This window comes from Oncorhynchus tshawytscha, linkage group LG04 (genome assembly GCF_018296145.1).
Source record: "Oncorhynchus tshawytscha isolate Ot180627B linkage group LG04, Otsh_v2.0, whole genome shotgun sequence".
Lineage (NCBI taxonomy): Eukaryota > Metazoa > Chordata > Actinopteri > Salmoniformes > Salmonidae > Oncorhynchus > Oncorhynchus tshawytscha.
In genome coordinates this window covers 44,717,604-44,743,316 of record NC_056432.1, presented here as the reverse complement: position 1 = coordinate 44,743,316, position 25,713 = coordinate 44,717,604, and the positions used below count along the sequence as shown (strand labels likewise).

Here is a 25,713-nt window from a genome sequence, read left to right as displayed (position 1 = left end):
TAAAATACAACACATAGCACTGAGACCGTATTTAATTGTATCTCTTGGAACTGTGTTTTAGCTCATGAAACTCACTGCTGGATATGAATGAAGGCTACAATTACACAACAGTAGTTTAAGCTCAATGAAGTCAACATACAGAAGAGGACCTCTTTTGCTGCTATCAGCTCTGTAGAATCCATTCTTTTCTATTTCGTATGTCAAGAGTTATTTAGCCATTATTTAACCTGTTGCCACCACGGTTTAGTCATTTTATGATGAGGAGACACAGTTTGAGACACATTCACTCCTCTTTGAAGTTCAGGGTCCCCCTGTATTAGAGACGGTCATTACTAAAGTGAGGCGTGGCAGTGAGGCCGTGGACAGCTAGGCTCATAGCCAGACAGTGTTATTAGAAGTCAAAACGTTAAATGGAGTACACTGTCTTTTATAGAAGGGTACAGATGTAGGATCTTCATTTGATCACCCTGTTGCAGGAAAACTTCAAGTCTTGTGTAAATGAGGTTTAAAAAGGCTTCTGAAGTTTGTAATTTTCACTTTGAAATTTCAGACTTGATTTTCCCTTACGAAAAATTTATCAATCCCCACAAAAATGTCCATTAATTATAATCCACATAATAATTCACATTTCCTGTTTCTGCAGGATTATTTTCCTGCTGTAACAAACTGCCTCAAAATTAAGATCCTACATCTGTAGTATCCAATAAGCAATACTAAGATAAAAAAGGAAATGAATGAATCAGACAATATAGAAATACAATGTTGCAATCTTGCTAAATGTGTACAAATTAGTAACTTTAAATTGAATTTAACATACAGTTCTGTAAGTTCTTCTTATCTATCGTGTCACCTGTCCTCTGTATCTAATAGGGATGTTTCTTTCCTTGAAGCATCACAGATGTCAAATCCGTGGATGTAGGACATTAGTTTTACTAACAAGAGAGACAGACAACTGATAATCAAGTCAAACAACAACATAATTAGCTCCAGACTTAAACACATTATCAATCTATTTCTTACTGAAAGTGTTTTCAAAGGCTTGAACCCAGTACCCTGCTACTGAATGACATTGTCTGACACAAGGACCAGGATTTCTGTGAGACCCTCCTCCGACACAGTGCTCCCTGTGTAAGTCATGGCCTACAACTACTGAGATGGATGTTACACTGGCACAATATTGTACAGCTCTAACTTTATTCTCAAGTACTTTATATTATCTTCAGCATTGGAGGCAATAGGAAGAGATGACTAGTGGAATACAGTGAAGATAATACTGTGAAGATTCATGGCATTCATATTATGAAAATGTAACTTAGTCCCCTGAAATGTAACTAAGCACTAATGTCTGGGGATGAAGTTCACAGTCACACATACACTATATTTCTGTGACCATTGCTCATTCTGTGACCATCATAATATCGGCAATAATCTCTCTTGCTTACGATACAAGCTGCTTAATAATATTTCAAGAGCTGATGAGGCTTGGGAGTAAATTGGTTTAAAAGTGACCGCCATTACATTACGAATCATACTTTGACACCGACACACACACACAGTCCCAGCGAGTCTCGTGAATTTGTCAAGCACAATGCAGTTACATCAGGGTACCATTTGAGCCACACATCTCTCTGAGCCTGGAGAGATTTCCAACTGCAGTTTATTTGTCCCCCCGACGTCCTCTTCTCATTTGCGCAAGAAGACGGTGGATGCAAAGAGCCTCACTATAAATGACAAGCCTGACCTTTTTGAATGGGGAAAGGTCCTCTGTAGCAGTGTTTCAAACAGCCGGAGAAGACATTCAGTACAATAGAACATAAAGGGCCACACAAGATGCAGAATATTTGTACAACTTTTTGTTATCTTCCAGGAATAAAGAGCGGAAACGCATACCCAAACCCAACCACCGAGAGAGGTTTTCGAAAATCCCTTACATTACACAACTCTGCGTTACTGCATCATAAGAAGGTTGGCTCAACTAATTTAAAATTCCATAAATCTATGTTTTTCCTTTCGGACTCTGATATGTTAGGAATGATTTGACTATGCTAGAATCTGTTATTTAGTTTCATAAGAATGTGTAGATGTGTAAATGTGCTTCCTATTTAAACTCTCTGTGCCAGTTTAATCATAAATGATAAAAGACCTGAGGGTACTTATTATTGGGGGGGGCATTGTGAAATAATGCATTAGTCTACTTGTACTACGTCCTTAGTTTACCACAGTTTCATCCCGAAGATCCTACACACTCTGATCCTCCCCAGCTTCCAATCCACACATTCAACGATGCTCCTCTTCAGGATACTGTTGTAAATGAGCATGTATTGTCAATCAACTTACTGTACCTGTAAAAATAATGATGGAAAATAAACTATGAGAGAACTATTTATTCAGGTCCTCACTATTCAGTCGATTTTGGAATGAAGCGTTCGGCTTTTGGCACCATTTGGCTTTTGGCACCATTCTGATTGAGCTTCTGGAAAGCAAAACCAGCAGAGCTGAGACTAAGCGTTATGGTTTAAACATACAATGTGCCAGGGCAGGGGTGGGTTAAAAACGTCTCATATCTCCTGAAAGTCCTCGCTCTCTGGCCTCCCACCAGCTCCTTTGGGCAACGAGAGAGAGACACACGACTCAGGGAGGCACATTATCATCCACCTAACAGCCTGTTGAGAGGCCCCCTCCATATTGACATGTCCCTCACATGCACGCGTGCGAACATGCACACGCGCACACGCGCATACACACACTCACTCTTACAGGATCAAGTCCTTGTACCCTTGATGCAGCCGTTGCCCTCAAGCCTCCACAGCCCTACACTGAGGTGCACTGGGGTCCTCCACCTAACACAGTGGCTTAGTCGACAGAGTGCCAACAATGTTCCGAAGGCCCAGAGACCTTGACTAAAGAAAATAACAGACATTCGAAGTAAGAGTTGTAGAGATGCCTTTGACCTCTCTCTCTCTCTCTCTCTCTCATTCTCTCTCTCTCTCTCTCTCTCTCTCTCTCTCTCTCTCTCTCTCTCTCTCTCTCTTTGTCTCTGTCTCTGTCTCTCTCTAGTCTCTAGTTCTTCAAATGATTTGACACTCTGTTCAGTGAGAACAGCCAATTTGTTTCAGGAAACCTCAAGGCTATGCAGAAGAGAAGGGTGGGAGGATGTCTTTCTTGAAAGTGTGAGGAGCTGTATGGAGCGACTAGTTTATTTTGCTCTGTGGTGTCCTTTGGTTGCCTGGCTACCCAAAGTACTTACTCCTATCCAATGAGTCTGGATAGGAATCCCTCCCAGACGATTTCTAGAACGTAAACACATTCTAAACTTCCTGATTTGTCCCAGAAACCGATCAGTTGGGCCAGAGCCAAAACACACATGGGTTGGCTTTGATACTCTGGTTAGAGATGATCCAAAAGCTGATGACATTGTTTTGTACAACACCCCACATTTTGATGTCACCACAAACAACATCAACGATGGCCGTCTCAGACTGAAGTATGGAGTGAACATAGAGCAGCGAAAGAATTCAGTTTGAGTCGTCAGGCAACCGCCACAGTCCCACAGTGCATTACCCACAGGCTAAACGGATGGAATGCAACCCTCATGTTTCGTATTTCAAATAAAAATGATTTCCTACACTAACCAGTGGGAAGATAATGATATCGGCTTGCATACATAAAGACCCTTCTATGTGTTATCACCACTCTGCCTACCCTTTGGAATTATTCTGCATTTCATCACACTTTAAATGGCAACTTTTGAGGCCCTTAACCCTACTGAAGAAGCGATAGTGTGCTTTTCAATGCTTTTCCTCATTGCCCTGTAGTTGACTGTTGGAGAGTGTTGAAAATGTTGATACATCCAGGGTGTAAAATCCCTTATTACTTTGCAGCCCACACATCAACAAAAATCCTTTAGGGGGCTGTAAGGGAGTCCTAAGGGGGCCATAGTTGGAACTATGAATAACAATAGTTCCAATGAAGTTAGAGCTCTGAGAAGAAAAAATAATATGCTGGTTCGTTCAAATGGTCAAAGCTATAACATATTGACCAAACCGGCTGCGTAGCGTGTGCGAGCATTGCCATTTAAAAAAAAAAGATAACTTTTTTATTTTTTTATTGTTGTTTTTTTTAAAAGTACATGTTATTCAATAATTTCATCCAAACTGCTCGAGGGTGTCTGTGTAGCCAGGCGCTCAAATAGAAATCCCGCCTCTCCCATCTACTCATTGGTTGTTACATGCATATACCTATACCAACGTGGGTGATTTAAAGATGAACAAGGTCCACACTCCAGTCTAGTTGGTGGCGTTAATGCACCTTAAAGTTGGTTGCTAAATGCCATATAAAATTCACAGAAGAAGATGGGATGAAGGAGAAGAGATTAATCAAAGAAAACCAAAAACTGACTAGATTTTCCCCTTTTATCTGTGGATTAATTGTCGGAGTAGAGAACACACAATTTTGTATGATTCAAAATGGGCCAAAATTCTACATAAGATCCAGCTAAAAAATGGACCATAAGCATTCCAGGTAGAATAACAACCCAATGTTTATCTCCCAGGACAAATTAACTAGCAACAGCAAGCTATCTAAATGTCCATGAATCTTTATTGTGTGTTTCGACCTGTCCCCAAATGAATATAGTTGGTTCACAGTATGTTTTTGGTATTTCAACCTACCGTTTCATGAACGCATCTGGTGGGGATAGACAAAATCAACATGGCGCTCGCAGACACACGCGTGGAGACGGTTTCTTTGGAACCCTGTAAGGCCATGGAGACTTGGTATAAGGTGCTCTTTGAAAAGGGTAGTCTATGACTGGCAGAGAAAACAAGGTGGATAGAAAACCAAAGATGTATAAAGATTAATTGTGGGGCTTACTTTTCCCATCAAGGCACTCTGTGTTTATAGTTCTAACATACTAAACCTCTGCAGGGTTGTTATTCTTTCTTCTCTTAAGCAAGATGATGATCAAGTAATCAAAAGCTACCTCAAACCGATGTAAACACAATCCAATGGATTCCAATTACCTGACACGGCCAATAATAGCATTCATCCATCAAAAGACATACACAATCAAAACACAGTGAGAAAGAAATGTCTTGTGGTGTAACTGGCAATAACGAGAAGGATCCAACAGAGATACCTACACCAAAAAAACATTATGAAAATGTTGCCATAGTAACCAAAAAATTGAAAACACTTCAAGCGATGTCATGGATATCACACCTGACCAATTAAGTGAGCTCTATCCATAGTTTGACATTGAGTCAAATGTTGAGAACAAGGAAGTGAGAAAGGAACTAAGTATGTGTCATGCCTTCCTAATATTGAGTTGCACCCCCTTTTGCCCTCAGAACAGCCTCAATTTGTTGAGCGTGGACTCTACAAGGTGCCAAAAGCATTCCACAGGGATGCTGGCCCATGTTGACTCCAATGCTTCTGACAGTTCTAACAAGTTGGCTAGATGTCCTTTGGGTGATGTTCCATTCTTGATACACACGGGAAACTGTTGAGCGGAGGAAAGAAAGTTATTGACACACTCAAACAGGTGCTCCTGGCACCTACTATCATACCCCATTCAAAGGCACTTAAATCTTTTGTCTTGTTCATTCACCCTCAGAATGCCACATATACACAATCCATGTCTCAAGGCATAAAAATCCTTCTTTAACCTGTCTCGTCCCCTCCATCTTCACTGATTGTAGTGGATTTAACAAGTGACATCAATAAGGGATCATAACTTTCACCTGGATTCACCTGGTCAGTCTAGGTCATGGAAAGAGCAGGTGTTCCTATTGCTTTGTACACTCAGTGTATGTTTAGGTATCATATATGTCAATAACCCATGCATGGAATCCGTAAATCTGGATGAAGTCATCCTGTTTCATCATGAGAGGATCATGTGACTCAACCCTTCCTCCAAAAATGACCCCCTTGTCATCAGTACACACTTTCTGCACACACCTATGAACGTACACACACACACACACACTCTCAATCTCTCTCTCTCTCACATTCTCTCTCTCTCTCTGTCAATATTCCAAAGACATCCATGGCTTGGTTTCCAAAAAGGAGGGTGGCAGGGGTGAATAGGGTGAGTATAAAAAGTAACAGATATCATTTTAGTTTGGCTGGTGAGTCTTAACTCTAGTGATGTGATATGAGGCCCAGCAGCCGGGCGGCTGGTGGGGCTAAGCAGGGGCTTTGCACAGTGATCCGCGGCGCGTGGCTTTATTAGAGGGCAGATGGTACCACTCAAGCAAGAAGTGATTGACATAATGACACGGCCGGGGAAGTAGGCTGAGTGTGTCAGGCACAGGAGGCTGCTGAGGGGAGGACGACTCATAATAATGACTGGGATGGAGACGGAAGGAATTCGATACCATTCCATTTATTCTGTTCCAGCCATTACTATGAGCTGTCCTCCCCAATTAAGGTGCCACCAACCACCTGTGGTGTCAAGTTGTGTGTTTGAGTGTCAGTGTGTTTGTGTGTTTGTGTGTGAGTGTTATGTTTTTCACTGCAGCACAGAAATGTACCAGACTTATAAGCTAGGTTTCCATCCAACTGGTGACAGATTTTCATGCAAGTATTATAAAATCTGCATAAAAACAATGACGCAAATCTTTCCACCAGAGATGTAGTTCCATCAAATTGACCTGTTTCGGATTAAAGGCTGTGCGTGATGATGTAGTGCACATACCCTTTACAGTTCAATTCCCAGGTACCAAATAAAGAATAGAAGTTAAATGGGTTTCCATCACTTTTTGAACTCTACTGATGGTTTTGTCAGCAAACATAAAACGGTTACAGTACATTGTGAATGTGTCCACTCTGGTCTTGGCACATGCCTTCTAGCCAACAGCTCGCAGATCGGATAGTCTACATCAGTGTTTCCCTAACTCGGTCCTCGGGATCCCAAGGGGTGCATGTTTTGGTTTTTGCCCTAACACTACACACCTGAATCAAACGATCAAAGCTTGTTGATTAGTTGATTATTTGAATCAGCTGTGTAGTGCTAGGGCTAAAAACAAAACGTGCACCCCCTGGTGTCCCGAGGACCGAGTTTGGGAAACCCTGGCATGAAATTTTTATGGACAAAAGAGAAAGATAATTGTTATTTGTCAAAAGGCAGCCAAGCATCGGTCATCATGTCTCCAGAATAAATCCCTCGATATTTATTGGAAAGGAGCATCAATCACTGCGTGCACCACGGGAGGTTGCTGAGGGGAGGACGGCTCATAATAATGGTTGGAACAACGCAAATGAAATGGCATCAAACACGTATTTGTCTGAAGTATTTGACACCATTCCACTAATTCTGCTCCAGCCATTACTATGAGCCTGTCCTCCTGTGGCGTGGATGTTCACCACCCTGTGAAGTTCATCATAACTTATTTAATCTGTAGCCTAATAAACTGCATTCTTTCCCGAGTCATAGTGGAAGGACCACACAACATATCACAACATAATATTAACCCAGAAGCCAGTCGCACCGCAATGTGTCAGAGGAAACACTGTTCAACTGATGACCGAAGTCAGCCTGCAGGCGCACGACCTGCCAAAAAGAGTCGAGAGCGCAATGAGCCCAATATAGCCCCCCCGGCCAAACCCTCCCCTAACCAGGACGATGCTAGGCCAATTGTGCACCGCCCTATGGGATTCTGGTCACTGACGGTTTTGACACAGCCTGAGCTCAAACCCGGGACTGTAGTGACGCCTCAAGCACTGCGATGTAGTGCCGTAGACTGCTGCGCCATACAGGAGGCCTGCATAATTAATTTTACAGACGCAAAAAGATCCCACCTTGTCTAGTATATTTTCTTTTGTTGACATTCGGAAAGTTTAACGACAAATTTGCTGTTTCCATCAGGCCTGTCGTGACGTTTTTTTTATCTGACAGCTAGGGAGCAAGTTGGGTCAAAAGGCCAATGCTGATTGGCAGGCAGTAATGCATACAGCATCCTTTGTCCCATATGCTTTGCTAGTCAGTGTGGACAGCAGTGACCTTAACATCTGAGTAATGTGGAAGAAGCTCTTATTCAAAGTGACTTACATGGTGAGTACAAACATTTTCATACTAGACCTGGAATTGAACCCACAGCCCTGGCTTTGCAAGCACCATGCTTTACCAAGTGATCCACACAGGACACCCTTTAGCTGTGGTTGCACCAACTCAATGCTTTTAACTGTGAGGGGGAGTGAATGAGTGGACACTTCTGGGTGAAGGGAAAGGAACTGAAATGTAATCCTGGTCTCTTACCATTAAATACCAGGGTTGACATCCTTGAACACTGTGACAGCTGGGTATTCCTGGAGAGTAACTGCCTGAGAATTTAAAAAACTATACCTCAGTCATATAATATGATTGGAGTTCAATGTCAAGGAACTCCATGACTGGTGATATCTGTATCATTATCTAACGTGAAGGTGACGCTTACCCACCTTCACGTCACCTTTTCAAACACAGGATTTCCTCTTTAATTGGTTGCTTTTTCTGTGAAGTCAAAATGGCCTCTCCTCTACCTGGGCAGATAACAACATTGGACAGGGAAAAATCATTGGAGAGCCAACTGAGGCAGTTTATATACAAACAGATTACATTTATTAATTTATCAGATACTCTTATCCAGAGCAACTTTTGTAAGTATAGCCTTTATCTTTAGTTACTCTACTCCAATGTGAAATGATGGCTAAGGGCATTGTTTTGCCTATTCCAAGGAGATCCTTCAGTGGGCTATTGTTGGAAATAAAGGTTAAGTTTGTGTCACATAAGGAAAAAACAGGGTTGTGGTGTGTGTGTGTTTGACATTGGCAATGACATCACTTATCTGTGCAAGGAATTTTGAACATTTGCCACATTCAAAACAACTGGGAACTCGGATATCTCTGAATTCCAACTTCAGTGCATTCAAGACAACTGAGAACTCTGACTGGGAAAAATCGTTTTTGAAAATGTCATCCAACTCAGAAGTCATGACGTCATGATTTGACCTCGTTTTTATCTGAGTGCCCAGTTGTCATGAAGGCACCAATAGTACATACAAGTGTCCCACTGGCTAAAAGTAGTTATTAAATGCCATAAACCTATAGTCCTGATCAATCATTTAAATGAATATGACACATGCAATCAAATGTAGTCTAAAATAATTTCACGAATTGATATCAAGGGCATGGGCCACACAATTGGCAGAATTGCTATTTTGGTGCCATTAGGCAATCTCCTTATATTGCCTACACACAAGTCATGTTTTGAAGTTTAAAATGGAGTAAACAACATGTGGGTAAATACAAATATTGGCAATAACATTTGCAATGGGTGGGACGTGTGTACTCAGAAGGGACTAGTGTAGTTTGGTGATTAAAGAAGTGGAAACTACACCGACCAGGGTATAAATGCCCGCGCACGACCCAATCTGCGCTCGTCACAGTGTCTCTCGTGCTCCATATTTATACGGCACCCTGGCGCGCAGAGAAGCACAGGCATGCCGCGACTCTAATGAGACAACGCACACAAGTGGGACTTGAGGAGCTCGAGCGAAGCGAACAACCTGTGTGTGCAGATTCCGAGGACAACGAATACGCACGAGAGGAGTTCATCTGTCACTTGTATTTGCAACAGTTCGTTGTGCAAGTGAACTTGTTGTTCTCAGAGGTGAGTTTCTTGAATTATTCAAACAACGCACCATACAGAAAATTACGCATTTTATGGCTTTTTAGTGCTGTTGATTATGCATCACTATCGTTGCTGTTTCACACATTATATACTGTCAAATCGAATGTACCAACTGCTCAGTCTTACTTTTGATTTTTTGTCGGTTAATGGCTTTCCAAAAATAGTGGATAGCGCATTACTTTGACAATATTTACTTTGAACTGTGGCACCAGTTAAATCCAATAATAAACTGTCTGCCAAAGTCTCACCTTGATTAAATGATCACACTTGTGCCTTTTCAAAAAGTGAATTTAGAACATCTGAACATGCATGGAAGGATGAGAAATTACGGTTAAAGGGGCAATCTGCAGTAGCTACATACATTTTTAGACTTAAATGATACTGTATAGCCATTGATTCTTGACGAATATAACTTATGTGCCTTGTGAGCTTAGTTGAACTGTTGTACCACATCAGCACCAAAAATATAAGCTTGTTTTTCTCCTTTGTTTGTAAACAATGTACATGTAAAAACAACAACACTGTATAGCAGGGGTATTCAACTCTTACCCTACAAGGTCTGGAGCATGCTGGTCTTCTGTTCTACCTGCACCCACCTGGTGTTCCAGGTCTAAATCAGTCCCTGGTTTAATGTAGTCCCTGATTTTAGAGGGCAACAATGAAAAAAACGCAGTGGGTCTGGCTTTCAGTTCCAGAGTTGAGTTTGAGAGCTGTATAGCCTCAAAGCATGGTAACACTATCATTTTGATATCATGAATGTTCAGTCCTTGTCTGTCCATGAGTTTGAGTGGTTACATTTCTCCAGCCCCATCTCTCAGCTTTTTTACCAAACTAGTGGTGGGGTGATTCTTTTTAATTGTTAGAACTACAGATTGCTGCTTTAAAGATGCAAGAGCTGACTACTTCTCACCCTGTTCTCTAAACTCCCACAATTCTAAAATTCTGTTTACAACAATTGAGCGTGACCTGTTGTTTTATTTTAATTGAATGTTTTTTTAAACTAGTCAAGTCAGTTAAGAACAAATTCTTATTTACAATTACGGCCTACACTGGCCAAACCCGGATGACGCTGGGCCCGCCCTATGGGACTCCCAATCATGGCCGGTTGTGGTACAGCCCTGACCTCTGCAAACAGTTTTTACAATTCTTTACAGAAAAGTACAAAAATATTAGATCCCAGATTGACAGTAGCCGGCACCATACCATCATTTCTGGTCAGGGGGCACTTGAGGCAACTACTGCTGAGTTTTTCCTTGATACTGTAGCTCCCATAAAGACCTCCTGCCTCTTGGAAGTGATCCTTTTGAGATGACTACCAGAGTTTATTTATTTTAATTAGGCAAGTCAGTTAAGAACAAATTCTTATTTTCAATGACGGCCTAGGAACAGTGGGTTAACTGCCTATTCAGGGGCAGAACGACAGATTTGTACCTTGTCAGCTCGGGGGTTTGAACTTGCAACCTTCCGGTTACTAGTCCAACACTCTAGGCTACCCTGCCACCCCGTTATGCCTACAGTTATCCCCAACATTCTATTGTAAATAGCTCCCTCACTGCTGTGATTCAACCTCCTTAAAAAGCCCAATCTAGACCCCTCACTGAGTAATTATCGACCTATCTCCAAATGTCTTTTTTGATTTTTTTTTTTAATCCAAGATTTTACAAAAAGTTTTTTTTTTCTAGCAATAGTTGGCTTATTTGAGTATGAACAACTTCCAGTCTGGCTTCTGCTCACTTCAAAGCAAGAACGCTGCTTTATTGAAAGTCAGTAATGATCTTCTGTTGTCTGTCGGTGAATGCTCTATTTTAGTTATTTTGATCTCAGTGCCGCAATTGATACTCTTGATCTTAACATCTTTGTTGACCGGCTGGAGGGGCGAGTGGGAATCTCCAGCATTGCCCTCGACTGGCTCAGGTCATATCTGTGGCAGACGTTTCTCAGTGAGCATGGGTGGTTCAGTAGGGTCCCCAGCACCTTCACTATGGTGTCTCTCAGGGGTCAGACTGGGCCTCATCCTTTTTTATCTGTCATGCTTCCCTTGGTGACATCATCCGCAATCATAACATTCAGTTCACTGCAATGCGGATGACACACGGCTTTATTAACCAATCAGACCCAGAGACCATACCCTTCACAAGTGTCTTGCTGACATCAAATGTTGGATGACTGACAATTTTCTCCAGCTCAATGATAAGAAATCAAAGGTTGTTTTATTGACCCCCCCGTCTTGCTAGAACACAGATTGTAAATAACCTTGTTCATTTGTCCACTAATGTAAAGCCTATGGCCAGAAACCTTGACCATGACCTAAACCTCAAGCTGCATGTAAAGAAGGTTGTCCAGTCCTGCTTCTGTATAATCTAATAAATATAGCTAAAGTAAAGTCTTATTTCAGTCACTGATCTGTAAAAAGTTATAAACTCAGCAAAAAAAGAAGCGTCCTCTCACTGTCAACTGCGTTTATTTTCAGCAAACTTAACATGTGTAAATATTTGTATGAACATAACAAGGTTCAACAACTGAACAAGTTCCACAGACATGTGACTAACAGAAATGGAATAATGTGTCCCTGAACAAAGGGGGGGTCAAAATCAAAAGTAACAGCCAGTATCTGACGTTGCCACCAGCTGCATTAAGTACTGCAGTGCATCTCCTCCTCGTGGACTGCACCAGATTTTTCCAGTTCTTGCTGTGAGATGTTACCCCACTCTTCCACCAAGGTACCTGCAAGTTCCCAGACATTTCTGGGGGAATGGCCCTAGCCCTCACCCTCTGATCCAACAGGTCCCAGACATGCGATCCGGGCTCTTCGCTGGCCATGGCAGAAGACTGACATTCCTGTGTTGCAGGAAATCCCGCACAGAACGAGCAGTATGGTGCCCATAGGTGACGTTGTTGCCGGTGATGTCTGGTGAGGACCTGCCTTACAACAGGCCTACAAGCCCTCAGTCCAGCCTCTCTCAGCCTATTGCTGACAGTCTGACCACTGATGGAGGGATTGTGCGTTCCTGTCCCGCAGGTGTGATGTTCGGATGTACCGATCCTGTGCAGGTGTTGTTACACGTGGTCTGCCACTGTGAGGACGATCAGCTGTCCGTCCTGTAGCGCTGTCTTAGGCATCTCACAGTACAGACATAGCAATTTATTGCCCTGGCCACATCTGCAGTCCTCATGCCTCCTTGCTGCATGCCTATGGCACGTTCAAGCAGATGAGCAGGGACCTTGGGCATTCATTCTTTTGGTGTTTTTCAGAGTCTGTAGAAAGGCCTCTTTAGTGTCCTAAGTTTTCATAACTGTGACCTTAATTTCCTACCGTCTGTAAGCTGTTAGTGTCTTAACGACAGTTCCACAGGTGCATGTTCATGAATTGTTTATGGTTCATTGAACAATGACGATATGTGAAGTTATTTGGATTTTTACAAATTATCTTTGAAAGACAGGGTCCTGAAAAGGGACTTTTCTTTTTTTGCTGAGTTTATATACATGTGGTTTGGGTAAAGTGCACTAGTCCCTTGCCATGCATAGTTATCCTCCATTTTAGGTGTGCCTGCCAAGTTGATTGCTTAGGTTGAAGCCAGGCATGGTGAGTAGGTAATTAGCGCGCAGCTCACCCAAGGTTTGTTTCTGAGTACTATCTCTAATCATGTTCTACTTAATGCAGCGCTGTCTTTTAAACTATAGGGTACTGGACTAAATATGGTTATTTAAAGTAATGGATGTGTTTTACTTAAATCATGTTTTTCCATAGGATTGCCTGGTCTTAATTAACAACGTAAAAATTGGCTAATTAAATGTACATTCTCATTGGTGAATCATTATTTGCGTGGTTTAGGTGCTACGATATTTTTATATATATACATTTTTTTTCAAACTACATGCTGTCCTTTTCTCTCAACTCGGGGTTGAGCCCAATTTTACAATGTTTGTTGAATCCTTTATGTACTTGCAGTTGATTTTAGATGTCCTGGTAGACTCTTTAGTCCCAGTGAGGGGGAGAGTTGGGCTCTGTTGAGAGGTGCAATCGCTAGTTATGCTGTTTAGCATTTAGTCCTACTCTTACCTGCAGTAGAAACCCTATTGAAGGGCTGAGGTTAGACTCGCCGTCTTCCGTCATTTTTGTATCCTGGATGTTACTGCTATGGACAACTGTTTGTCAAGTCACGTTTGCTGAAGTCTACAATAAATCAAGTTCTAATACATCGAGTACTTTTCATCTACAATCAATCAAGTACTATTTTTCTACAACCACGGGTCTTCCTCATTCCCACCAGTCACCTCCCTTGGATACCCAGGGTCCGCTTTGCTACACATGCAAAGCTTTGTTTTTAAAAATCAGAAAACGGATGTGTGTTTCGCAATTAGCGCAATAGGAAGATGCACTTGCTGCATAAAAGTAACAAACATTAGGTTGCATGGCCACTGGTGCTGACTATATACACCATAGCCTTGTGCTCTCAAACTCAACTCTGGAACTCAAAGCCAGTTGCAGTGCATTTTTATTCATTGTTCCCCTCTAATCAGAGACACCAGGTGTGTTCAGTAAATTATCAGGGAGCATTGAAAACCAGCAGGCTCTGGACCTCGAAGGGTTGAGTACCTCTGCCTAGGGTATGTACAGTGCCTTTGGGAAGTATTCAGACCCCTGGACTTTTTCCACATTTTGTTAAGTTGCAGCCTTATAAAATGTATAAAATAGTTTTTTCCCCCCCTAAATCTACACACAATGCCCCATAATGACAGGGCAAAAACAGTCTTTTTGAAATTCTTGCTTATTTATTAAAAATAAATTGAAATCACATTTACATAAGCATTCAGACCCTTTACTCAGTACTTTGTTGAAGCACCTTTGGCAGTGATTATAGCATAGTCTTCTTGGGTATGACGCTACAAGCTTGGCACACCTGTATTTGGGAATGTGATCGAGGAGAAGTAGGAAGATCAGGGATTGCCATGAAGAGTTTCCATTGTGTCTGGGGGAATATGAACTGAGCAGTCGAACAAGTGCTCTTTGGTTTCCCCAATGGGCAGGATATAAAAAAATAATGAAAAGAACCAAACTTCAAATAATTCCAGTGGACTAACACTGATCTTTCTGGTTCTTTCACTTTGTCTAAGCGATAGACAATGTCTGGCATTTCTGCATGTGAACAGAACTGACATTTTTGGGAAAGTGATTGTAATTTTCAAGAAACATTTAACACTAAATTTATGATACCGTTGGTTACAAACAATACATACTCGTTCAAAATATTTAAACGTTTAAAAAATGGTTACGTGAAGCTAGAGAACCCTGAACGAAATTGTAATACACTAAGGGATAATGAGCGACGTCCGTGGTGCTGGATTGGTTATATGTCATAGGGAGCTGTCCTTGGTGCTCTCATTTTTGTATTTTTCTTTTATTGATACTTTAACACCCACAAGGACATGTCACCTCACAATCAAGCGTTGCCCATGTTATGAATTCTGCTGGATTGCTAACATTGAAATGATTTTAAGAAACTATAGACCTGGTCATATTGTGTGGGTTATTGAAGTCATACAAACGTAGCCAATTGGAACATTTTGAAAAGCATTTGAAAAATAAAAGAGAAGTGTGGTGAACACTGCTAACTATGTATACTATGTTTTGAAAGTTGTTTGCAACCCAGACCATCTGCCGTGCAACGTTGTAAGCTGTCTTTCACTCAGCTCAGAGTTGCATAGCCATACAAACGTATGATTTTTCTGTCTGACAAGGGTATCGCTATAAACAAGATGAGTCATCTTGCATTGAAGCCTTTATCTTACTCACTATTTCTAAATAGATAAGAAAATACATCTATGTTATTATATCAAACAGATCACGACTATAGCCAACGTTGCCAAGGTTTGATATTTTTTTGTGACAAACTGTCTAAAGCACTTTCCACTGCTCAAACACAACAACCTTACAGCTAAGAACTTAACAGTCAATCAGAAACTGAAATACTGTATGTTACAAAACATCCAGAAGAGCAGGGAGAGAAATTGAATAGGTAGAAGTTCACTACTGATCCAGGATCAGATCATTAGTTCAATAATACCCCATACAAGTCATTGATAGCTACAGTTTTCATTCAATTAGACAGACCGCACTTTAAAGGGATTGACAAGAAGTCAATATGTGCCAGCAGGCCCAGACAGTAACATACTGGATTATCTCCACAACTAAAATGACTCAAAGACAGTAATGTTCAGTGTAAATCATGTTTCTATGATGACTCACATTTGCATCTGTAAACACACTATCAAACAGATCACAAAGTGAAGTCCATGTCCTCTTTTACTAACACAACTTGACTTCACTCCCATGAATTCTTCTTCTGTATGCTACAGATCCCTGAGTGGAAATACAGCGCCAGACACCATGCAGGAGTCTGAGCCCACAGTGTGCCAGCTGCAGCCCAACATCATCTCTGTGCGTCTCTTCAAGAGAAAGGTGGGTGGGCTGGGCTTCCTTGTCAAGCAGCGCGTCTGCAAGCCGCCCGTCATAGTGTCCGACCTGATCCGGGGCGGGTCTGCCGAAGAGTGTGGCCTGGTCCAGGTGGGGGACATAGTACTGGCAGTCAACAACAAGCCCCTGGTGGACCTCAGCTATGAGCGGGCCCTGGAGACCCTGAAGAATGTGTCCCCTGAGAGCCACGCTGTCCTCATCCTCCGGGGCCCAGAGGGCTTCACCACCCACCTGGAGACCACCCTGACTGGGGATGGACATCAGAGGACCATCAGGGTCACCAGGCCAGTCTTCCCCGCTTCCAAGTCCTACGAGCGCTGCTGTCCGTTAAGCCCCCTTAGCCCGGGGCTGGGAGGCAAGGACCCACAGCAGCTGAGGGCCATCGAGAACCTGTCCTCCCCCTCGGTGACCCCGTTCCACAGAGAGGCCATGCTCCAGAGGGGAGGGGTGCAGGCACTGATCGCAGCCCAAGATCCCATGCTCAGAGACGGGGGCTGCGGGGCGCTGCTTCTAAACGGTGTGGAGGAGAAAAACGACATGCTGAAGGAGATCGAGCCGGTGCTGCAGCTGATCAAGAACAGTAAGAGGGAGATCAACGGAGAGGAACAGAGGATCACAGAGCGCAGGGACGCTGAGGTGCAGGTGGACCGGTGAGCTGACCTATTGAACCCGACCGTACATACATACACACCACAACACCAGTTAGTTGGTTAGATGGTAGAATGAGAATATTACTGCAGGCTAATTATAGATCTCTACATTTCTAGTGTGTTTGTTTCTATTCACATCAGGGAGCAATTGGTCCGTGACTGAAACCTTTTAATCCATCTATCTGATTCTTGTGGTTATTTTCTTTGGAGAGCTCCTATTGTTGACTGTAACCCACTCAAAGGCCTGCAGTAGTGATTATACTGTAGACACTGACATCTTACACCTCCTGTGTACATGTATCCAATCAAAATCTGAGAGAGCATGGTACATATAGTACCTCAATCAATAGCACTGCGTCAACCCCCTATGTGTGCTCTGCTGGTTCCCATCCTCAAATTAATCATAGCTTCTTTGGAAAACGGATGTAAAAATGTACTTTAAGTCTACCTCAAAACAAAGCATTGTGGAAATTCTATTGTGGTTGATAAATAAGCTATGGTACTTAACAACAAATTAGCTTTAAATGCCTCCTGTATTTTAGAAGGGCAGACTGAAAACGTGTTGGCATTTGAGACGGGAAAGATTTGGCTAGCTAACCTGATTTCCTTGTTAGGGTTATGATGACGTTCAGATACTGCAAAGCTCAATCACTAAAGAGGCTCTCCAAAGAGCACCCAATAGAGGTGAAGGATTATAGAAAATGAAATGGCGGTATTGACTCAGGGCAGGCTTTCACTGTTATCTCTGACTATTTGCGCAGTATCATCTCGCTAATAAGTTGATAGCTGTTGAATTGAAATAGAACAGCATATTAACTAGAGCTATTTACCAAAAGCTGTTTTCAAGCTGAGTGCTCTATTTTCGGCTGGTGTTACGGCGGCGCAAGTGCCAAACACATTAGTTTGCAATTTCGGCACGCTCTGGCGTTTTCCGCACCAGGTTCAGCAATTTACCTGTCTAATATCAGCTTGCTTGCGTTGAGGTGGGAGGGGTGGCAATATCTGAAGTGTCCTTGAAAACAAGCGCAAAAGTGAGAATTTCATGCAGCGCATGTTGGGAGATTTAAGACCAGCGTAAAGCAGGTCATAGAGGTAACGTGGTTGGTACATTTAAAAAAATAAAAATCCATGAAGGCTTCATGTGTCCATATGCCCATCATGCGATAAGATGATACTGGTTGACCTTATATTTAGAATGTATTTTCATGTAACAATTGCTTGTTTTCCGTTTCATATGATTTACAAAACTAAAACCCTCCGTAGGCTACCCTTTACGTATGCCTAAAGGCTATAACGAAGGCTGGTTAATTACATTTGATTAAAAACCAAAGTTATTCACCCTCCTGGTTTTATGATGAGAACTTCCAGCTTTGCGTGCAATGGAATTTAGGGCCGTCTGCTATTTCTGGAGAAGTGTGAATGTGGTCTGTGACATGGTTCCAGTATGTTTATAAAACATTTATATTTGGGAGCAGTATAACGGTGAGTGGATATTTTCTTTTTATATTGGATCTTTGTCCAGCTTCTGTGAAAAGTTTTAACGTGGGTAAAACCTTCCATTGTCAGCATTGCCTTAATATTATATACCCACAGGGAGCAATTATGGTGCCTGTAGGCCTAACAGTATTTAGACTGCCTATTTAAAACAAGTTTGTTTCATTTTGATTTAAATTATTCACTCTTGCTTATTAACAACGTTTGGCATATCCATGGCTCCGCTATAACACCATTTACAGTAGGCCTAGGCCCTATATCAATGTGAATGCTCTGTTTAACTATATATTTCCACACTGAAGCCATTCAGTTACTTAGAAAAATGTGGACTGAAAACATGTTCAATGTATTTAGCAAAGATGGGATAGGCCTATTTTGTTTCTGTAGCCTATTTAACAACCTAGGCTATAGCGGACTAACGTTCGAAATTGTAGTTGATTACAAAATCAATACATAAAAGTAAATACACAATTTTAATTTTGTGTGTGCCATGGAGCATGTTCTGATTGGCCAGTGAGAGGTCAAGCTTCAAACTTATTTATTCATCAAAATCCAGCACTTTTGCTCTAATGCGCTCATAATTCCCACAATAAAAATTGCCAAAATATTTCTAACACACCCTTGACCTACAGTATAGCGCTAAGATTTACCATTGCGTTAGGTTCGTTAAAATAACACCCTGAAACCCACTACAATATAATGGAGTCAGAGTCAATGACAAACTATGCATAGTGCATTCGGAAAGTATTCAGACCCCTTTTTCCACATTTTGTTACATTACAGCCTTATTCTAAAATTGATTAGAATGTTTTAAATCCCTCAATAATTTACACACAGTACACCAGCAAAAACTGTCCCCCCCCCAGACCTTTTACTCAGTACTTTGTTAAAGCACCTTTGGCAGTGACTACAGCCTTGAATCTGCATGGGTATGACACTACAAGCTTGGTACACCTGTATTTGGGGAGTTTATCTAATTACCCCTCTGCAGATCCTCTCAAGCTCTCAGGTTGGATAGGGAGCGTCGCTGCACAGCAATTTTCAGGTCTCTCCAGAGATGTTCAATTGGGTTCAAGTCCGGGCTCTGGCTGGGCCACTCAAGGATATTGAGAGACTTGTCCCAAAGCCACTCCTGCGTTGTCTTTGCTGTGTGCTTAGGGTTGTTGTCCTGTTGGAAGGTGAACCGTCACCACAGTCTGAGGTTCTGAGCGCTCTCTGACAGGTTTTCATCAAGGATCTCTCTGTACTTTGCTCCATTCATCTTTCCCTCGATCCTCACTAGTCTCCCAGTCCCTGCTGCGGAAATACATCCCCAAACTCCAAGCTGGCTGTCACGTGAATTTTACTGAGGAGTGGCTTCCGTCTAGCCACTATCAAAAGGCCTGATTGGTGGAGTGCTGCGGAGATAGTTGTCCTTCTGGAAGGTTCTCCCATCGCCAAAGAGGAACTCTAGAGCTCTGTCAGAGTGACCATCAGGGTCTTGATCACCTCCCTGACCAAGGCGTTTCTCCCTCGATTGCTCATTCTGGCCGGGCGGTCACCTCTAGGAAGAGTGTTGGTGGTTCCAAACTTCTTCCATTTAAGAGTGATTGAGGCCACTGTGTTCTTGGGGGGCCTTCAATGCTGCAAAAATGTTTTGCTACCCTTCCCCAGATCTGTGCCTCAACACAGTCCTGTCTGAGCTCTACGGGCAATTCCTTCGACCTAATGGCCTGGTTTTTGCTCTGACATGCACTGTCAACTGGGACCTTATATAGACATGTGAGTGTCTTTCCAAATCATGTCCATTCAATTGAATTTACCACAGGTGGACTCCAATCAAGTTGTAGAAACATCTCAAGGATGATCAATGAAAACAGGATTTACTTGAGCTCAATTTCAAGTTTCATAGCAAAGGGTCTGAATACTTATGTAAATAAGGTATTTTTGTTTTGAGTAAATGTGCAAAATGTCAACCTGGTTTTCACTCTGTCATTATGAGGTATCGTGTGTAGATTGTCAAAAACAAATAACGTAATATATTTTTGAATAAGGCTGTAACGTAACAAAAGGGGTTTGAATACTTTCGGAATGCAATGTATAATAACTACTCTTGTGTTTTTTTTTAGTTTCTGAGTAGGTCTACAGAATTGTGGAGGCGATGAATATGGTTGTTTAGCAAATTTGAAGGAATTAATTGTACGCAGTGTGAGGGAGAGACTGTTTGGCGCCCTGTGGTGTGTGTTTTAGGGCGAGAGAAATGATCTGACGTGCGACTGAAGATTTACAATTAGCGTGGACATGCGCTCATGAGAGAGGAGATGTGTGGGTGTTGTGAAGCAATGCAAACCTCAAATCACACGCTGATGAGTTTGCTGCTGTGATTATTCACGTCTCATGGGGTTTCCACTGCACACAAAGGCTATGAAAAAACCCATTGTCTATCTAATCTCTGCTTGGACATAGATGGGTCGTTCCACGAAATGAGTCCCATTTGGGTTGTGTAATTTGTTAATTTTAACACTGTCATGAATAGCACATGTTCAACTTAATAAACATGTTTTCCCATCTTGAGTTACCTTGAATTTTTTTTTTTACTATATTAAGTGCCAAATAAAGTAACAGGTTTGACTTTTTTCTTCTTAAATCAGCCATAAATTATCTTTCGACAGGGGGAATGGAATCTTATGTGTAATGCAAGCTTCACAAAAAAAAATCCGAATTAATTGTTAACATTTCCAGCCTGTATCTATGGGTAATCCACTAAATATTCCACCACAAAACACCAGGAAATGGCCAAAAAGACGAGAACCGGCTCGCCTACTTTTACACTGATTTAACTATTCGATGCTCAATGTAAAACATTTAAAGTTCAGTCCACGTAACAGGGTTGACCTTAAAATGAGGGACAGGTTTATTTTGTTTTTAGCCTGAAATGAATCCGTAATGAAAAAAATATTCTTCAGAAATGAATGTCAAAGCAACCAAAATAAGTAGGGCCTTACAATGATGGTGAAAACCCAAACATTTCTCCAGGTTAAGAGGTACATAACAAAATGTATAATTTTTGCACTTTAGCGAGTCTTTATTCATATAAAAAGTATACATTTTCCATATTAAATGGCACTTAATTTAGCAGGCTATTACAATTCAATATTGGTGCATAATTTCTACTTAACATATCGAAAGAGACTCATTTCATGGAAAGACCCAGATGTTCGATGTAGTTCTGCTTGCCCATAGATCTTAGTTAGATAGATATACTTCTTCTGTATGTTGTTTTAGTGGAATTGTTTCTCTTAGTGCTTTTTGGTTAGTGTTCTTGTTTCTATATGTTTGTCACCACAGCAACTGTCATTGTATTCGTAGTAAATGAGTTATTGTATGTTAAGCAATTGTTTGGCAAGTTCTCAGTGTTTTTGATTTAGTTCAAGGGAGCATTTCATCTATGTTTTGATCTCGTCTCTCAAAGTGAAGACGTAAATATTGGGTTTTAATACCAGATGTTAAGACACCTACCTTTCACGGAACTGTATGTGCCTTGCAGGGACCTTGGTATGGGAAATGGTATGTCACCCCAGCTGGCGTCTGATAAGAACAGTGTGTGTGAAGACCTGTGGAGGAAGGACAACAACGTGCTCACCAACCCTTACTCTGAGAAGGACGAGGTAAAAACACTCTGTTTGTGTGCGTGTGCACTCTTCGGTTCTAGTTAGCACCTTTTTTTCCCAAAGGGTTCTTTGGCTGTCCACATAGGAGAACCCTTTGGAAAACCCTTTTTTTGCTTCCAGGTAGAACTCTTTACACAGACTATTCTTCATGGAACCGCAAAGGGTTCTCCTATGGGGACAGCCGAAGAACCCTTTTGGAACCATTTTTTATAAGTGTGTGCATATGTTAATGAATGTGTACTTACATGCCTTTCGAGTGAACCCGCTTGTGAAAGCCTATCCTCCCATATGTGTGTGTAAGCGCATGCTAGCCCATGGAGATTCCTCTAGAGTCGACACATGACATATGCTTCTATAACCCCCTAATCTATATATTGCGTGTTCCTTGTTCTTGGACCTCTTAGAGCTTTCTACGAGTGTGACTGTGAATGCGGGTCAATGTGTATCATAACAACAAGGCAAAGCCCCTCTTGGCTCACGATCTCATCACCTGGGCATTCGATCCTTCCGGCTGAAAGCTGTCAGAGCATGAAAGCCAGTTTACACATCTCATATGGAGAGTCTGGTTGTAAGTGGAGAGAGAGAGCCAGGGGTCTGGGTTGTGTGTGTGTGCGTCTACACATGCACGTTTGCGTCATAATCCGCACATGGTCCCATGATGATCCACCCACTTGTGACGTAGGCTGGGCTGCTTGAGCCCCCTGCTCTCGTAGTGAATGAGGCCGGATGGAGAGACATGATCGAAGGAACTAATGAATGTGTGCAGCTGTGGTTGCAGAGGGAGCTGATTCATCTTTCCCCTCTGATTTGGCCCTCTCCAAATTAGGTATTTTGAGGTCCCCTCCATTTAGGTCTTTGAGGTCTGGAGGGATACGTGTGTGTGTGTGTGTGTGTGTGTGTGCGTGTGTGTGCCTAGTGGGGATGGAGGAAGTGTGTGTCTCAGCCAGGCGTACTGGCGCCATCGTAGGTACATGTAGAGCTGTGTTTCCAGATGGCCTACAGTAGGTGTGTGTGTCTGCCATGACTTCTGACTCATAGGAGAGTGTAGAGGTGTATGACTAACATGTAAAAAGTCTGAGATAAATGTATGATTGTTATAAATTACCTTTTGATTCTCTCAGCCATTTTCCATATTTCCTTGATAATATGGTGAAGCAGGACATCCACTTGTTGTGCAATATGTCATTCTCCATCCTACGAGAGACTGGAGGCTACAGAACTACCAAATGACACGGTTGTAGAGTTGAAATTCGTATTTCATTTAGACTGAAAGGGCTTGATGACATGATGATAGGCTTGGAATGATTATTTCTTACTTTATGGGGAGGACTGTCCTGGACTCTGGCTGTGTCTTGTGCTGAGCTCACTGCTAAAGCTTCTACTGTATAATTGACTGGTTAATAAGTAGAAGTGGCAGAATGTTCTGTCACGATACCGCCACTGGGTTCTGGAGATGTCGCTTGGCTCTCCTTTGATGCACCTCAGGATAAGCATAAGTAGCACCGTGGCAGAAGTTCTCTTATCCTGTGCTCTTCTGCATAATGTCACTGAAAAGAGTTCAACCAGCCAAACTCTGTCAACTGATCCATTTTTTTTTGTTCATTCCCCCAATTCATGATTCATGTTCTTAATGTTAAGTTAAGAACATGTTCTCTCTCTCGTTCTCTCTCCTACTTAACATGTAAAGTGTAATTGTACTCGTCTGCCTTCCTCTGGCTGTTTGACTACAGGGGTAATAAGCTCTCTTTCTGCGGCCTAGCTGCACAATAGGCTTTCTGTATAGAGGAACTTGGAGATGACAATGGCACACGTTTGTATGCATCCTATCGCTGTCTGGGTGGGTGAGCATTTCGTAATGGGCACAGAATCACTTCTCTCTCTGAGGAATCAAATGAATTCAGATGGGTCTCTCCTCCTATTCTCTGAAAATTCAATGGGCCTCGATTGACGTTTTGCTTTCATCCCCTCAGCGAGCACTACAATTTACGCCCGTTGTTTGAGGTGCCTTCACCACGTGGTTTTGCAATAATGTCTTGAGAGATGATGATGAGCGGTATTACAAGGTGTGGGATTGATTTCCTTTTGATTTGAGGTTCAGCCGCATGGAGAGACCTGAGCACTTTAGAATCAATTCAATACAACAATCAAACTTGTGGTAAATTACATTCATTCAAGCGATCATCACTTAATAACCACATCAGAGTAGACAAGCTGAGAGAGCTGGCAATTAGCAGTCAATCATGCTAGTGTTAAGGATGCCGATTTACCTTTCTACCTGATGGGGGGGTGTCTCCTGTCTCTCACTGGCTGCGTTTACACAGGTGCCCAATTATGACGTGTTTGACTCCCGAGTGGCTCAGCGGTCTAAGGCACTGCATCTCGGTGCCAGCGGCATCACTAAAGACCCTGGTTCGATTCCAGGCTGTATCACAACTGGCTGTAATTGGGAGTCCCATAGGGTGGCGCACAATTTGCCCAGCTTTGTCTGGGTTAGGTTTTGGCCGGGGTAGGCCGTCATTGTAAGTAAGATTTTGTTCTTAATGAACTTGCCTAGTTAAATAAAACAATTGTCAAAAGATCTGATCTGATTGGTCAAAAGACCAATTGATGGCAAGAAGGTCAGAATTGGGATTCAGACGGCTGAGAAAAGAATGCTGCTGGTGGACTTATGTTGGAGCTCACATTTGCAGTCTATGGTATGGACTTTCTCTATCGGTCTCTGGCTGCGTTTACACACAGCCCAATACAAAAACATTTTTGTGGACGATTTTTATTGCCAAAGATCTGCTCTGATTGGCCAAAAGATCAGAATTGTCAACACAGCCTCTCCTTTTCCCTCTCTACCTAAAGTCGTTATCATCTCAAACCTCCACTCAGGTGGGTTCAAAGGCCATCTCAGTAGAAGCATTATGCGCTACTCTACAGACTAAAATGTATTAATTCTCTTAAACATCCGTCTCATCCCTCTAGCCTCCAACACAGGGGAGGATCTCCCCTAACAAGGCTCTTATGAATGGCAGCCCCTCCAAATGCCCACGCTTCATGAAGATCAAGAATGTGGAGACTGGAGTCACTTACAATGACACTCTACACCACAGCTCTAGTAAGGTACAGAACTGACTTTTCTTCTTGTCTACAGAACAGTGGCTTCCTCATCAATCAATCGATTAGTCAATTAGCCAATCAACCAACCAGTTTGTAATTATCTAGCAATTTTCTTACAAATACGTTTGTCACAAGGTGCTTAACTGCAACCCCCTAGAGCAAGACCTAAGCATTTAGTCATTTATCTGAACAGCGTCGGCTTGGTGTTTTAACACCAGCCTAGCTAATTGCTTCAGCAACTTATCGGACGACAGCCTACTATATATCCCAATGAATAGGATTCTAATGGTGCATCTTCAGAAGTATAATGTATCACAGAATGTTCTGTCTAAGCCATAAAGGACAGCTGTGTGGCATGAATGCTCAGAGCCTTATGGCGAGCGGATGTAGTGAGGCGAGGGATTTGTTTTTTGTTTTATTTTTAACACTCTGACTCTGCTCATCACCCTCTTTTCCTTTCCGTCTTTCTCTCTTAATATGTCTTTCTCGCTCTCTCCCTTCCATCACCTAGTCATGCTCACCGGCCATGTAATTGTGCATGTTGTTTACTTCTGGGACTCGCAACTTTAGCGAGCGTCATGTTGAATTGGATGGCTGGGTTGTTTGAGCAGAGCAAGGGGGGGTTTGGGACAACCTGACTGGCTGGACAGTGCGAGTGGGTGGCTGGTT

General features: G+C 42.3%; 1 protein-coding gene across 3 annotated transcripts in view; it reads left to right on the top strand.

Moving 5' to 3' along the window:
• The first annotated feature begins 9,464 nt into the window (after positions 1-9,464).
• The window catches only part of nos1 (nitric oxide synthase 1 (neuronal)), a 68,621-nt gene continuing 52,372 nt past the window's right edge, over positions 9,465-25,713 (top strand). For all 3 annotated transcript variants that reach the window (XM_024418223.2, XM_042320768.1, XM_024418222.2), the window contains exons 1-4: positions 9,465-9,649; positions 16,028-16,795; positions 21,816-21,936; positions 24,910-25,047. In XM_024418223.2, coding sequence (XP_024273991.1) covers positions 16,059-16,795; positions 21,816-21,936; positions 24,910-25,047 — 996 coding nt within the window. In that variant the 5' untranslated portion in view covers positions 9,465-9,649; positions 16,028-16,058. The remainder of the gene's footprint in view (positions 9,650-16,027; positions 16,796-21,815; positions 21,937-24,909; positions 25,048-25,713) is intronic.